The sequence below is a fragment of the Castor canadensis genome, chromosome 11, assembly GCF_047511655.1.
Source record: "Castor canadensis chromosome 11, mCasCan1.hap1v2, whole genome shotgun sequence".
In the NCBI taxonomy this organism is placed as follows: Eukaryota; Metazoa; Chordata; class Mammalia; order Rodentia; family Castoridae; genus Castor; species Castor canadensis.
The window spans coordinates 85,142,660-85,157,528 of NC_133396.1; the positions used below are offsets into that span (position 1 = coordinate 85,142,660).

The following is a 14,869-nucleotide window of genomic DNA, read 5'->3' on the forward strand; positions in this document are numbered from 1 at the left end:
TGGTTATTGAAAATGGCTATTTAGTGCTTGTGAGTCAAAGCGCTATAGACCCAGGCCTGTGATGAGGCAGAAAAATGATACTAAGAGCCGTGGATTTGGTGTGGACGAGGAGCTGAGGGTGGCAGGGAAGAGGGACCCATGGGAAAGAGCTTCCAGGTGAACTGCTGGCTCCCCAGGGGCACTTGAGGTGTGGGTGGTTATGGTGTTGATGGAGAAAGACCTACAAAAATGGTTACTCAAGAATTAGGGCATTAGGGCCAGGAGGGGTGGTGCATGCCTTGGTCCAGGCTACTCAGGAGGTAAAGCTAGGAGGATTGTAGTCCAAGGCCAGCCCAGACAAAAGCACAAGAACTTATCTGAACAGCAAACTTAAAGCAAAAAGCAACTGGGCATGGCTTAAGTGGTAGAGTGCTTTCCTAGCAAGTTCAAGGCCTTGAGTTCAAGGCAAAACAAGAGGGCATTAGGGAGAAAGTAGAGAAAATATCCCCAAGTGATGAGGTTGACACGGGTGTGTGACGGAACGCAGATGCTGCTGACCTTCCCCAAAAAGAGTATGTAAAGACACAATTCCCAAGTTCCAAAAGAAGCTGTGGAAATCAAGTGAAAATAAGCTAGGCCTTGTATGCTGGCAATGGGTAAAGATCAAGGTCCCCATTGACTGTCCTTTCTCTCTGCAGCTTCACCAGCACGCTGGCGCTCAACGACCCCTTGCAGACCCTCTTCCAGCTCATGTCAGGGAGGATTCCACAAGCAGCCACGGTACCCTCTGTGACAGGACTCCTTCCACATCCCAGCATCCCAAGGGTTGGGCGGTGATGGGACTGCTCAGGAAAGCAGTAATGGCTTCACAAATGAAACATGAATAATAATAGTTGGATAATTTCATGTGCCTGGCCCTGTGCTAAGTGCTTTGATGACTGTTATTTCATTTAATTCTCAGAGGCAGGAGTTATCACCCCCGTTTTGCAGATGTGGAGACAGGCACAAAGGTGTAAAATGGTCCAAGATCACAGAGATAGTGAGCAATGGGGTCCAGATAGGCCCAGGTCTGTCTGACTCTAAAGACTTTGCTTTTCCCACAATACCACAATGACTTGCTTTGCTGGGGCTAGCAAAGCTGTGGTTCCCAGGGTTTCCCACAGCAGGGCTACCCTCCTTCTCTCTGGGGGAGTGCTTCTCCACTGTGCCTCCATGCTTGAGAGATAAACATGTCAGCTTTATGCTCCTGGAGTGGAGAAGGCTAAGGCCTGCTTGAGAATTTTCCTATTTAACAACTGCATCTTTTTTGCCACAAAGACTTTGTTCCTTATCTTTGAAGTCCAATGACTTTACTAGGACATATCTTGGTGTTGACTGACTGGGTGAGTTTTTACTTGAGGTACATCATGGCCTTTAAATATGTACATTCATATCTTATATATAGTTCAGGAAAATTTTCTTTAAATATACCTTTTAATAATTATCTCATTCCATTATTTAGGTTCTGCTTTCAGGAATTCCATATATACACATTATATTATATATATTTATGTATACATGTCTAGACTATGATACAAATGTGAATTTTATATATATATAAAATTTTCTCTTTAATAAAGACGTTGTTCTTTCTTCCTCCTCTTCCTTCTTCTTCTCTCTCTCTCTCATTTCCATCCTCTGTGTCCCTCACTGTATTTTCACCAGTCTCTCTTACTTTGCTTCTGTCCATTTTTGTCTTTTGATGTTTTCCCTCCTTCTTTCCTGAGCTTGCAGGTCACATTTATCTCCCCTGTAGCTCACCATCTCTTTCCTGTAGCTCACCATCTCTTTCCTGAATCCTTTGAATTGAGCATTATGCGCTTGCTTCATGGAGGCAGTCGTTGCATTGTCTTCCTTTGCCCATTATTTTTGACAGCTTTTTTCTGTATTCAAATACAAGTTTGTATTTTTCCTGACAACTTATTTTAATTAAAATGAACTTCACATTTTTGCTTTTCTAACCTTCTTATTGCTTGTGGGTAATTCTAAGAAAAGAAAAGAGAAATGATAACTTTTGTGCCCATCATTAAGTCAACGGGCCATTTTGGAACATGGAGGGTGCCTCAAAATTCAGCTGAATGGAAATTTCAGCTCTGCAATGAAACTGCATTGTGTCACACACAAAGCACTAAATAGAGAAAATGATACAATCAGCCCATGATCCACTGGGTCTCCCTGAAAAGGTAGACTTAGCTAATTTTTCTTACTTTTCAGTGAGATAACTCAGGAACTAGAGGTCATGTACCAATGTAGTATTGAATCTTAACGTATGGGAGAGTCCTTACATCCTGATATCTACTGGAAGGCTCGACTTCAGCTACTTGTGATGAGTTGTGTAGTAGAAAAAACTTGGCAACTGGGCACACAGTGTGGATCTCATCAAAGGCTTAACTAGACTTTGCTCCTTGTGAATTCGTGAACTTGGCTTTGTTACTTAATCTCACAGAGCCTCAGTTCATCTTTGTGGAGATTTTGGTACCTAACTAATAGAGTTATTGTGAAAATTAAAGGAGAGAGAGAGTATCTGAACCTATCAACCACCATGCTTGGGCCCTGCCCAAAAGATCTACTTTGTAATTTTTTTTCCCTTCAAATAATCCAGGAAGGAGACATAACTTCTAAGGTATTTTTTTTTTTTTAAAGCCAGAGCTTCTTTTCTGTTTTTCTGCTTCCTAAAGATCCTGATTTACAGGTTAAAGTGAAAGTAACAATATTACCTGGCACATATGATTGTTGGCAGGAGAAATGCCATGGTTGGTAAATGAGAACTGCTATTATTATTGTGATTTATTATCACCATCGCTAGTGTCTTCATTCATGCTGCATTATCCAAATCAACAAGGAATAAGTATAGCACAGAGTTGGATAAAGCATCTTTTATTCCTTGGGATAATTATAAACTCCAAATAATTATGAACAGCTTTTACCTTCAAATCTTAGTTATTACTGTCAATCTCCTGCTCTGTCTGTCTCTGCAACAGGTTGCAGTTAGACTGGTGTACAAACCACTTCTTTCCTCGTGTGTGTGTGTGTGTATTCATAACTACTAAGGAATTGATAAAGTGCAAATCAAGTGTGAAGCTTTATGCTATGCTGTGTGCTTTATGTAACGATATTATTTTATTATCAACAGTAACCTTGTTAGGCAGAAATTATGATCTCCACTTTAGAGATGAGGAAGGTTCAAAGGTTCAAAGACATTAAAAAATGTGCTCAAGGTCATGTAGCTAGAATGAGTCAAATTGAGGGCCTGTGTTGAATATATGACACTATGTTGTTTGTTTGTTGATAGTTTCTTCCCTGAAATTCTCCTTCACTGGGGAGAAGGGCCACCCTCAGGCCAGCAGCTCACAGGCAAGTACCATTTATGTGGGGCTCCTTCACATTCCTGCTGCTCTGCTGACTCTCTGCTGACCCCCTGGTGGAATCTTTAGCCTCTGCATCGCCACCAGTGAATGGGGCAAGAGGAAAATACAAGGAGTTCGCGTCCTGACTGGGCTCTTTTACTTGATTTTCTCATCCCAAAGTGGAAATAGGAAGTAGACCTTATAGGGTTGTTGTAAAGGTTAAATAAAATGATGTATGTGAAAGGACTTTGTAAAACCAGGACTTTGACATGGGCTAAAGTGGTTTCCTCTACTCATAAGACAAAGATGTTTCATCTTCCCTCTCCCACTGAAATATCAAAGGGTCTTTATCTATTTGAGGTGAAGATATTGGGTATACATTAGAAAATTAGCATACGACTAATAATATAATTTAATTTACCTCCCAATACCTTATGTACTTATGATGTATGTGTGGATGGATGCATGCATGCACGTGTCTGTCTGCTTGTCCTTCCTGGAGTTTTGCTCTTTTGTTGAGTCAGGGTCTCACTATGTAGGTCACTGCCTCAAACACACCATCCTCCTGCCTCAGGACCCCAAGTGCTGGAATATAGGCATGTACCACATCAGCCCACACCCTCACCTTTTAAGGAGAATTCTAAAGCTATGAATGGCAACATTGCAGATGGTGTAGTTGGAATTCCTTGACCACCTCCATACCAAAAAATAGACAACAACCTTCTTTACTTCCATGCTGGGTGGTACTAAATAATTCTATAAATCTTCATAATTTTTCTGCTATTTTTCAGTGTTGTGGGGACAAGCAGTGGGGAGACTGGAGACCCCACTTAGCTGTGATTCTGTCAAATCAGGCTGGGGACTCGGAGTTGTATCAGAAAGCAATTGTCACCATGGGGGACACCCTAGGTAAGCAAAAAGTAACACTGCTCTGCTCCCCCCACCTTTCCAGGGAACCTACAGGCCAGCTTCAAACACCTGTCCTTAGAGTCTTAGATTCTGTGTAGGGCCGGTCTATGACCCAGGAGATTTCATGTTTTGGAGGTAAGAAACTTCAGGGAAAAGAGAGTCTTCCCTGTACCACTGCATCCCAGAATTTCCTGTATAAGACATTGTACTCCTACGATACAGACTTCTCTCAGAAGTTGATTTTCTAGCCCTGGGTGCAACTCCCTTGTACATGGAGTTAACCCAGGAGGCAATTCTGTTGTTTTCAGTTTTTTTCTTTCTCTGATATTTTTCTTCTTCTTCTTTTTTTTTCCTTCATGGTACTGGGATTTGAACTCAGGGCCTCACGCTGTTAGGCAGACACTCTACCAATTGAGCCACTCAGCCAGCCCTCCCAGTGGTCAGTTCTGTAATCTTTATTTCTCTTACCTCTCTGTGAACAAGGTCTTATAAGCACTGAGGGGTTATTGGACATTCCAGAAAAGCAGTTCTCAAATTTGGTCAAGAGGCAGAACCTCTCCACATGTTCCTTGTGAAACTTTGTGAACCGTTGCTGTTAAACTGGAAAAAGACAGCTGTGGCAAGTGATGGCTGGGCATTCAGTATCCCGAATGACAGGGAACCTGTGTTTGTTGAGCTCTTCTTGGGTACCAGGCACTTTACTTACTAGAATTTAAAATTCAATTTTGAGGCAATGGAAAATGTATGGGAGAACAGTTTTCTTTTCTATAAGCACTAGGAAAAGCCTTCTACTATTTTGATTTTGGCAGGGGGAGTAACGCCCCAGTGTAAGAACTGCCACTCGCGGTGGTTCACCCTTCTCAGGTGTAGGTATCTCTTCTCCCTTCTCATCCTTAGGAAGGGCTAACATGCTTAAAAAATTCCCAGTGAAAAACCCATTAGGCGGAATGTGCCTGATTCTGGCTGAAAAGGATTGTAATATCTGAGGTGATATCTGGTGGGGAGGGTGTGTGACTTCTGCTATGAGAAGTCACTTGGCTGTTCTCATGATCCCCAAGGCTCCTCTTCCATCTCTGTCCCTCTTAGATGGTGGGGCCCGGCCTGGGTGTGTTCCATGACTGCGTCTTTCTCTGCTTCTCCTGCAGCTGGGAAAGGGCTTGTGGAAGCTGCTCACTTCTGCTACCTCATGGCTCATGTGTCCTTTGGCCACTATACTGTGAAGACAGACCATTTGGTGCTGCTGGGCAGTAGCCACAGGTATGTGACTTTAAGAAAATGGCAGAGATATTTTCTATGGGATTGTCTTAGCCTCGTTGGGTTTTGTGGCTTCAGTTTTCATTTTCTTGTGTGAATTTCTGCTATGGCTGGTTCACTCTGGGTTGTTTACTGACCAGGGGGCTGCAGGCCTCAGACGCTGCTCTGGGAAGCTGCCAGCTGCTACTTTTTGTGGTGTATTGTGCCCTTATGGCCACTGGGTGGCAGCCTGGCTCCACAATCAGATTGTCTCAAAAAAAAAAAGAAAAAAATTGCAGGTAGCAGCTCACGCTCTGTGTAGGCAGCCCTGGCACCGTTCAGGGACCCCGCTCAAAACTAGAAACCACAAGTTTATGTGAATCCCTCTTTGGGGCCCCAGCACCTCTACACAGACCTGGTGCAAGCTTCTTAGAGCCGTTCCACTGGTCATTTACTCTGTGCCGGCCATGACATCAGGTTTTTCACCCAGAGGAATTTAATAAGCCCGTAGAGAATGAACGATGGACAGACAGACAAACCTCCTCCTGAGTGGCCCTCCATATTCTGAATCTCTCTACCCCCTTCCCCATAATAGTTAAAATTCACCAAGCAATTACGTGGTGCTGGTCATTTTCTTTGAACTATTTTCTTTGTCACACATTTGCCCTATGAAGAAGGTATATTCTTAATCTTCACTTATGGAGGAGGGAAACCAAGGCACAGAGAGCTTAAAAAACTTGTGTAAGTTCAGTTGGTTAGGGTCAGGTTGGGCTGCAGAGCCTGTATTTGTAGACATTGTTCCCAAACTGCCCACGCTGTCGCAGTGACTGTGTTCTCTGGAGGTCCTGGGCTCGGACAGCACCGAGTTGGCTTATCAAAATAGGTCACATGGGCCAAACATGACACTGAGGTGCTTGGGCTAACATGTTTCCCTCCCATGTTCGTGACGTGTTCCCAAACTGCCCACGCTGTCGCAGTGACTGTGTTCTCTGGAGGTCCTGGGCTCGGACAGCACCGAGTTGGCTTATCAAAATAGGTCACATGGGCCAAACATGACACTGAGGTGCTTGGGCTAACATGTTTCCCTCCCATGTTCGTGACGTATAGGAAATTTCTGGACACCATGTCCTAACTCCCCGGAGTCTCCCTGGTGACAGTGATGCTTGGCTGCATGGCAAGCTGTTGAGTAAAGAGATTTAGGGGCACGCAGGATGCTCGGGATGCCTCAGATCACATTCCACCTTGTCCTCTTCCTCCTTGATGGAATGAACTTCCCATGCGAGGACTGTCATTTACTTTCTGGTTCAATCCATCTCCCCATTCTCTGCCAGGCCATCTTTCCTCAGTACTCCTGGAGGAGCACATGGCTTCTTCTTTCGTGCCTGTTTTCTGTGACTGAGGTGACTTTTGGGGGGCTTGCCAGGGCTTTTTGTGGGGCACAAAGGCTGGTCCTTGGTGTGTCCCATACAGCCTCACCATTCGGCAAAGGAGGTGGAAGACATCCTTCCTGCAGTCTTTGCCTTCCAGTGACTCTCCCAGTTCTGTCCCTTTCCCAGACTCAAGAGGGTGGAGGGCAAGGAGGCAAAACAGCCATTCTGGGGCCCACAGTCTCTTTCCTGTCTTGGAGCTGCCTGGGAGCATCCCAGGATGGACACTGCACCATGAGAGGGTGCAGTTAGTGTGTGGCTCTCTACCAGGACAGAGCCCCGCCCCCATCTCACCCTCTGTCATTGTTATTCCCTGGTTTTAGTCAAGAGTTTTTGAAATTTGCAACCACTGAGGCTATCCAGAGGACGGAAATCTTCGAGTACTGCCAGATGCTGGGCCACTCCAAATCCTTCATTCCTTCTTTCCAGGTAACTGAAACCAGCCCAGGCTGCCAGCCTAGTGGTGTCTGATGGCTGTGGGCAGCTTTGCTCTTTGGCACGTTATATGGAGGGCAAAGTCACCTACTGCATATTTCTTCATTTGTGTGCGAGTAAGAAGGTTTAGGACTTCCTTTTATGTCCTTAAAGTTCTGTATTTTGCAATATGAAGGTGAAACCTTGCAGAGGCCTCTCTGCGGGAGGCTCCTGCCTCACTCTCAACACACGGATGTTGTGCTGCACTTCTGGACCCCGGTGTTCTGGGCCTGGTCCTTGCTCCTGCTGTCCACCCTCTCTGCTCATCTCCTGCCAGCAGCTCCACCCTTTTCTCCTCAGCCTCTGCAGCCATCCTGCCCTGGAAGATGAGGGAGTGTGACATCCACCCATGGCTGCTCAGCCTTCCCCTCCTGACGACTCCTCCCACCTTGACCTTTAACCTTCTTTCTCTTCTCTCAGGGCTCCAGCTTACAGGTGGCATCTATACTGCAGGTTCTCTCCTCTCTTCTCAACTTCTCTACCTGGACCACTGTCACTTAAAAAACTTATAATGACTGGTGCTGACATCACATCTTCCTCCTTCAAGACCCTGCACCACAAATCCTAGTCTGGTTACTCTTGCTGATGTGACAAAGGTGGCCCTCAGTGGTCTAGGCTGTGAAATGGGAGTGACAGTACAGTCTGTGCAATGGGGCTGGCATGGCGTTAGTACACTAGAATGCTGTGGGCACAGAGCAATGGCTCTCATATTGACATGACTGCAGCCACAGCAGTGGCTCCAGGGCCTCCACTGGACATTTAATTCACTGTGCCCTGCATTCTTTCCTTTTCAAGATAAATGGAATTATCTTCTTTAGGCCCAGGCCTTTTCTAATGACTCTTTGTATCTCTTTTAGTAGGTATTGGGTGTGTACACAACAACAGTAACAAAAGGCACACATGTATACACAACACAAAACAAATGTAATCTTAGGAATGAATTACTGCATTCTAAAGAAATTCTCTCTTCTTTGAGAGCTTTGTCTAAGACTTCCTTTTCTAGCAAAGCTTTGCCTATTAGCTCCTCCTTGTAGATCCATTACTTGTGTTCTGGTCTCTACTTTCCCTTCTTTATTCATCTTACTTGCCAGTTATTTTGGTTCTGCTTTGGGCTGATAGGAATGAGATTAGCTCATTTTATTGCATGTGTGGCATTGTGAATTATGCTTCTTGTGTATTAGTTTTAATCCTGTGAGGTAGGCATGATCTACTCTCACCCTTTTACAAAAGAGGGAACTGAGGCTCACTTCTCCTGGATACCATTTGTTGTAAGCATTTTGTATGGATTTTCTCATTTATTGCACAGCACCAAGGGAGGAGGTGGTGGTATTATTTCTCATGCCAGAGTGAGGAAATTGAGGCACAGAGAGCTGAAGCAACTAGTCCAATGTTCCACACCTACTGTGGAGTTTGGATGTGATTGGCTCTTCCTGACCACAAAGCCCTCACACTTGTTCTCGCCCTGCACTCCTGCTTCCTGTGTTTGCCCATACTCTCCTCTGGGCTTTATGCCTTTTGCTTATTGTATGTGTCCTGGTGCTTGGGGCTGTGCTCCACACAGCAGGCTCTCTGGGGATGTGAGCTGCTGAATAAGAAGTACTGCAGTGCCTTTCCACAGTGACCAGGGCCCGGGAAGACAAGCTGATGTGATCCCCATCCTTTTCTTCATAATGCAGGGACTGCAGTCTGGATTTGGAGTTGGGCCCATCCACAGATCAAATATCCCAAATGGCACAGGGCCTTGATATTTGGATGCCAGAGTTAGCAGAAGCTGGCAGTCAGCTGACTTCTAAGAAGTCTTATCTACATTTCTCTCTCTCTCTCCATCCCTGCTGGATGGACTCCTCACTGGCCCCGTTCCTCATTACAGGTGTATAAGCTCCTTTATGCTTCCCGTCTGGCAGATTATGGTCTGGTGTCCCAGGCCTTGCATTACTGTGAAGTCATTGGTGCAGCTGTCCTGAGCCAGGGAGAGAGCAGTCACCCTGTGCTATTAGTGGAGCTCATCAAGGTGAGCATCTCAAAAGTGTTCTCTGCAGGTGTTTTATCTTCAGTGTTCAGAGAAAGCCATTGTAGAGCAGCTTAGACTCCACATTTCATCTTCTTTGAACATGCTGCAAAATTGGAGCCCATGGCTGTCTTTGACCACATATGCATGCTTGCGTGTGATAAGCTGAGGCCCGACATGCACAAAGAAGGATGTGCTGAGCAGGGGGCGGTGGGGTTGGAGAGGGGGAACTGCTCGAGAAATTTATTCTTTCGTATACTTTTCTGGTATAGTAAAAATGTGCACTATGGTGAGCTGTTCTAATTACAAAAGCGGGGCTTAGAAAATATATTTTAGTGATTAAAACAAGAAATGATCCTTATTAAAATGCTTTTAAATGCATGGAATATTTTATCACATGTGGGATACATTTAAAAAAGAAAACAAAAACATATCAACCCTTAGTTCCTGGGAAAGAAAGCAGCAATCAGACAAATAGTGGTTCCAATTAATTGAAGAAAAATCCATTAGCTAGAGAGTGAAAAGGCAGCTTAAATCTCTGTTTTGCCTTAGATGAGGCCCAATTGTTGGAGTCTGTGACCAATAAAATCCATGCTGCTGGGCTGCCATGCCCTGAGGTTGGTTGCAAGGAGCTCAGGGACCCAGGGCAGATGACTGAATGTGTCAACATCCCCGGGAAGTTTGTTAGAACTGCAGATATTGGGCCCCGCTTAGGATGCAGGCGTTGGAATTAGCATTTTTAACAAGGTCCTGGGTGATTCCTGTGCCCACCAAAGTTCCAGAGGCCTCTCACAGAGAGGACAGCTTTGCAGAGCAACAAAGCCAGTCACTAGTATCTAATGCCAAAATGGGATAGTTGTTTATTTATGTGGCAATTTTGGGAGGATATCTACTGACTTTTTTATTTCTCAATTATTCTTTATAATCTAATTTACAAGTGAATTATGATTTTCCTTTTTCCTGATGGCCTTTCTCCCCCATTGCCTCTCTATATTTCTTTTTTTCTCTTCTTGCCCCTCTTACTTTCTGACTCAAACCTGACTGGATACCTGCATAGCTCGCAGAGAAACTGAAGCTGTCAGATCCTCTGGTTTTAGAAAGACGCCATGGGGACAGGAACCTGGAGCCAGATTGGCTAGTGCAGTTGCGAAGGCGACACAAGGATCTAGAGGTAAGTAGAGTGGAGCCAGAGGTCAGTGGGGTGGGCCTGGCCTCTGTTTCCCTCTTCACTCCTCTAGTCAGAGATAAGCATAGCAAGTGCCCAGACCCCTGTCCATTCCCCATCCCCATGGAGTCTCCCATCACTCTGAGGCACAGTCTGTGTCCTTGGAAGGGTGGACTCTGGCTTTTCTGTCCCTGTTTCTCTTCCACATTTGCATGTGACACAGAGAGGCGCTCTTCCAAACGACTCCTGCCATCCTTTTCTGAGGTGCCAGAGAATGTTTCACAACCATCAAAGCTTCCCATCTCTGTTAGGAACAATGGATCACAGTGGACCTGTGTCACTTTCATGTAATGTAGGGCAATTGCTTAAAAGACTTCCGGGCCTTTCCTTTTGTTCTGACAATTGCAAAGTCTGCTGGCCATAATCAGAAGAGTAATTGGAGCAGGGCCTCCCCATGTTCTTTCTTCCACTCTGCTCTGAAGGAAGGCCAAAGTGAACTTTAAAAAGCACACATCACCTTTTCTCTCTCCCTCTGCTGCAGACTATGTGGCCTATAATTTAGCTCCTTGCTCTGGGGAGGATGGATGACATGGGCTGTAGCCATCTCTGCCTGCTCTGAGCAGAGATGGGAGGCCTGGGAGTGAGTGTCCCCTCCACGGGACGCCAGGACCTGAGCAACAGCTGAGGCTCTCTTCTCTAGTCACTCACTCCCCCTCGAGGTTTCTTGGTGACTTAATTTTTCAACTACCTTGTTCCTTGTCCCTGTTGCTTAAAGGATTTTATTTTATTTTAAACAGCAAAAGGTAGCAGGAGACACTGGAGTTCCTCATTCTGCTCGCTCAGATATTTTGGGAACCAGAGGAACAACAACAGGTACTCAAAATGATGAACTGACACGGGATCTGACTGTAGGAGATAAAATAATTTAGGAAACAGCTACCTTTCCTTTCCCAAGGTGCCTTCCTTGTCTGTGTAAATCCAACCCATTGGTCCAGGTACCTTCTCCACACAGCTCCTGTGGCCTCACACATTCCTGTTTCTGCTTCACAGTCTAGGTTTTTTAATACCTGAAAATTTTACATGTTGCATTGCTAGGTAATTGTTTTGCCTAGGTTAAAACCTCTCTCCAGCTGGATAGACTTCTTGAGGCCAGAGATTGTGGGTTATTTGCATTTTACATTAGTGTTGTGACATGGGAAGAGTTGAAGATTTTTGAGCAATGATTGTCATATAACTGTAAAATAAGCATGTTTTGAGATGTTTTCCCAATATCCCTTCTCCTCTTGGGATGCCTATGAGTGGCTGGTCGTAGGTATCACATCCCCAGTTAACTCCATATCCTTCCCCCAAGTTAACTCATGGTTGGGTCAGACAAGGGATTTTATGTTATCTCTTCCAGTCTTTTGGACTTCCTTCAGGGATGGACAAAGGGAGGAAAGAGAGGAGAGGGAAGGAAGGGAAGGCCTGGTTTCTGTTTCTTGGCTTTGTGAGAGCCAGGCTGGTGTCACTGGATGATGGGGCTTCTTATAGCCCTGACTGCTGTGCTGTTGCCCAGTGGGGCAGGTAGACTAGATGCCCACACCAGTCCTGTGACCTTGTGCCAATCATTTCACACATTCACACCTTAATTAACCTTCTCAGCAGGCTATGATTCCTTAAAAATTAGCCGTCATTTCTAAGGTCTAATTTTCCTTCTTCCTTTTTTTGCAGTACTGGGGATTGAACTCAGGGCCTGCTTACTTGCTAGGCAAGTGTGGTATCACTTGAGCCATGCCCCCAGTTCTTTGGCTTTTAGTTTGCTATTCAGACAGGTCTTGTGCTAACTTTGCCCAAGCTGGCCTTGGACCTCGATCCCTATCTCTGCCTTCCAAGTAGCTAGAATTAATAGGTGTGAGCCACCCTGCCTGACTCATTTGAGTTTTTTAACTGTAAACTTTCTAAATTTCAAATACCCATGCCCACTAGGAACTCCTTAAAGGAGAGGGCTTACTTGAAAATTAAAAGATGTGGAGTAAGATGGGGTGGTAGTTTCTGTCCTCCTGCATGATGGATTGAGGGTTCAGAGATCATCCAAGGCTGTGAGGAAATAATTTTGAAATGGCAGTAAGAGGTGTCACAGTCATTCTGTGCTTTGCTTGTCATCACAGTAATGGAAACCACATCAAGCAGTCAGTCCTTTTGACTGCTTTCTAAAGAGCACAGAGCAGGGATGTTTCTGGCATGGTTAGTCGGCAAATGCCACATTTCAGGTCTCACTTCTTCCTCTGTCTTTGTCTCAGACACTGTCTACCAGGATCTTTTGGGACAGCAAGGCAACTCAGAAGACCCTGGGCACCAGTCAGCCCTGTGGCCAACACCTGAGCAGACAGGCATTGCCCAGTCTAGCCCACAGCAGTCCTTTCCCCTACAGCTGGACCCTTACCCAGCAGGAGGCATTCCAGGGCACATAGGGGTCCCAGTGCCTCTTAACTCTGTTCCTGAGACCCACCTCCCAGGGACCAGTGGTGGCATCAGCAGCATGGCAGTAACAGGGGATGCTGAAGGAACAGTCGGGGAGGATACACTACAGCTCCATCCCACCCTGGGTAAGACCTGCCAGCTGGACTGGACACATTGGGGATGGAGCCTTGGCAGGGAGGAAGCAGGTGAGGGAGGTGAAGGGACCAGTGGGAGGAAGTGAGGTTGGAGCTAGTAGAGATAGTCAGAGGTGTGCCTGTCATTGAGGGCTGGCTCCTTGTTAACCCACATGCTGGTTCTTTGCATGCCCCTCAATGAGTGTGCCCTCTGCCAGTCCACCTACCTCTCCAGTAGGACAAACACAGCCACTTCTGCCCTATCCTTGAAAAGCTCCATAGTTTCTAATGGAGAGTCTGTAGGGCGGAGTAAAGAAAATGCCATATGGCTCAGAATCCCCATTACTCTTCTTCAGACTGGTTGGAAAAAAATTTTGAATTGCTTTCTTTGTTTCTCTTTGATGCTCTAGGAGAGGATACAGCCCCTCAGGAACTCTCCCAGGATCCTGACGGTCACAAGGTCATTTCTGAACCTCAGGTGACAGGACAAGACAGAAAAGATGCCCAGGCCACTCTGTTGTTTCTGCTTTTTACTACCTGCCCCTGGTTTCTTAGTCACATGCTAGCTCCACTTTGACACCAGGAGCTCTGTCTCCCTTTGTTTCTTTCCACGCCAGACCTGGGAGTTGGGAAGGAGGCTGAATTTTTGCTTCTGCTCATCCCATCCTCTTGTCCTTGAGGGAAGGGAGCAACAAAGCTGGTTTAATGTTGGGCTCACAGATAGATCTTGGTCCCTATGCAATCTCTTCTTGCTACTGAACCAAAAGCTCACTGTACCCTGCCATGTTGCAGTCACAAAAGAGTCTTGGTATTTGTTTCCTTATTTTAACTTTTACCTTGCTTCATGTCAAAGAAAGCTCTATGGTAGCTGTGGATGCCTGTTTCTATCTTTTCTCCTCAGTTAGGCTGTAAGGTGTCGGAGGGAACCGTGTCTAATTATTCCACCTAGCTGTTAGCTGGATGCACCCCTTCCCTCAGCAGTGGGCAGCTTTGATGCCAAACTTAAGTTATTTTGCAGCTTTGCCTGGTTGGAAACTTATATCATATTGCATTTCAAGCAGTAATGGGCTACAGGCCTTAAATTTTATTGTTGTTTTCTTTCTGACAGGAAAAGTAGTACATGAGTATTACAGAAAAATTACAAAATAAAATATCATATAAAGAACCAAATAAACTGCCAGGCATGATGAATCAAGCCTGTAATCATAATTACTTGGGAGGCTGAGATCATGAGGATCATAATTCAAAGCCAACTTGGGCAAAAAAGTTCATAAGACCCCATCTCAACCAATAACTGGGCAGGTGGTGTACACCTGTTATCCCAGCTATGGTGGGAAGTATAAAATGAGAGGATGATGGTCCAGGCTACTCTAGGCAAAAAGTGAGACCCTATCTCCAAAATATCCAGAGCAAAAGGGCTGGAGACAACTCAAGTGGTAGAGCGCCTGTCTAGTAAGTGCAGAGCCCTGAGTTCAGATTCCAGTATCGACAATGTCCCGTCTCCCCAAAAAAATCCCAAATGAACATCACTCATAATACTATTGTCAAATATTTTGATTCTTTTCTCATTATGTTTTCTGTATATGTGTATATATACACACACAATGTATGCTTTAAAATGGTTAAAAAAAGTATGTATAAAGCTTTATTTTCTATGTTACTTAGCACAATAAGCTTTTTTATTATTCATAAATATGATTTTTAATATTTATGTG

At 45.1% G+C, this 14,869-nt stretch overlaps 1 protein-coding gene across 25 annotated transcripts in view; it reads left to right on the top strand.

Annotated features, from left to right (window-relative positions):
* The window catches only part of Sec16b (SEC16 homolog B, endoplasmic reticulum export factor), an 86,365-nt gene that overhangs the window by 34,751 nt on the left and 36,745 nt on the right, over positions 1-14,869 (top strand). For 22 of the 25 annotated variants that reach the window (XM_074047366.1, XM_074047367.1, XM_074047362.1 and 19 more), the window contains 9 exons: positions 678-759; positions 4,157-4,274; positions 5,420-5,531; positions 7,258-7,363; positions 9,279-9,419; positions 10,474-10,587; positions 11,379-11,454; positions 12,861-13,166; positions 13,565-13,632. In XM_074047366.1, coding sequence (XP_073903467.1) covers positions 678-759; positions 4,157-4,274; positions 5,420-5,531; positions 7,258-7,363; positions 9,279-9,419; positions 10,474-10,587; positions 11,379-11,454; positions 12,861-13,166; positions 13,565-13,632 — 1,123 coding nt within the window. The remainder of the gene's footprint in view (positions 1-677; positions 760-4,156; positions 4,275-5,419; positions 5,532-7,257; positions 7,364-9,278; positions 9,420-10,473; positions 10,588-11,378; positions 11,455-12,860; positions 13,167-13,564; positions 13,633-14,869) is intronic. The other 3 variants (XR_012438812.1, XM_074047385.1, XM_074047372.1) reach the window with 2 other exon arrangements.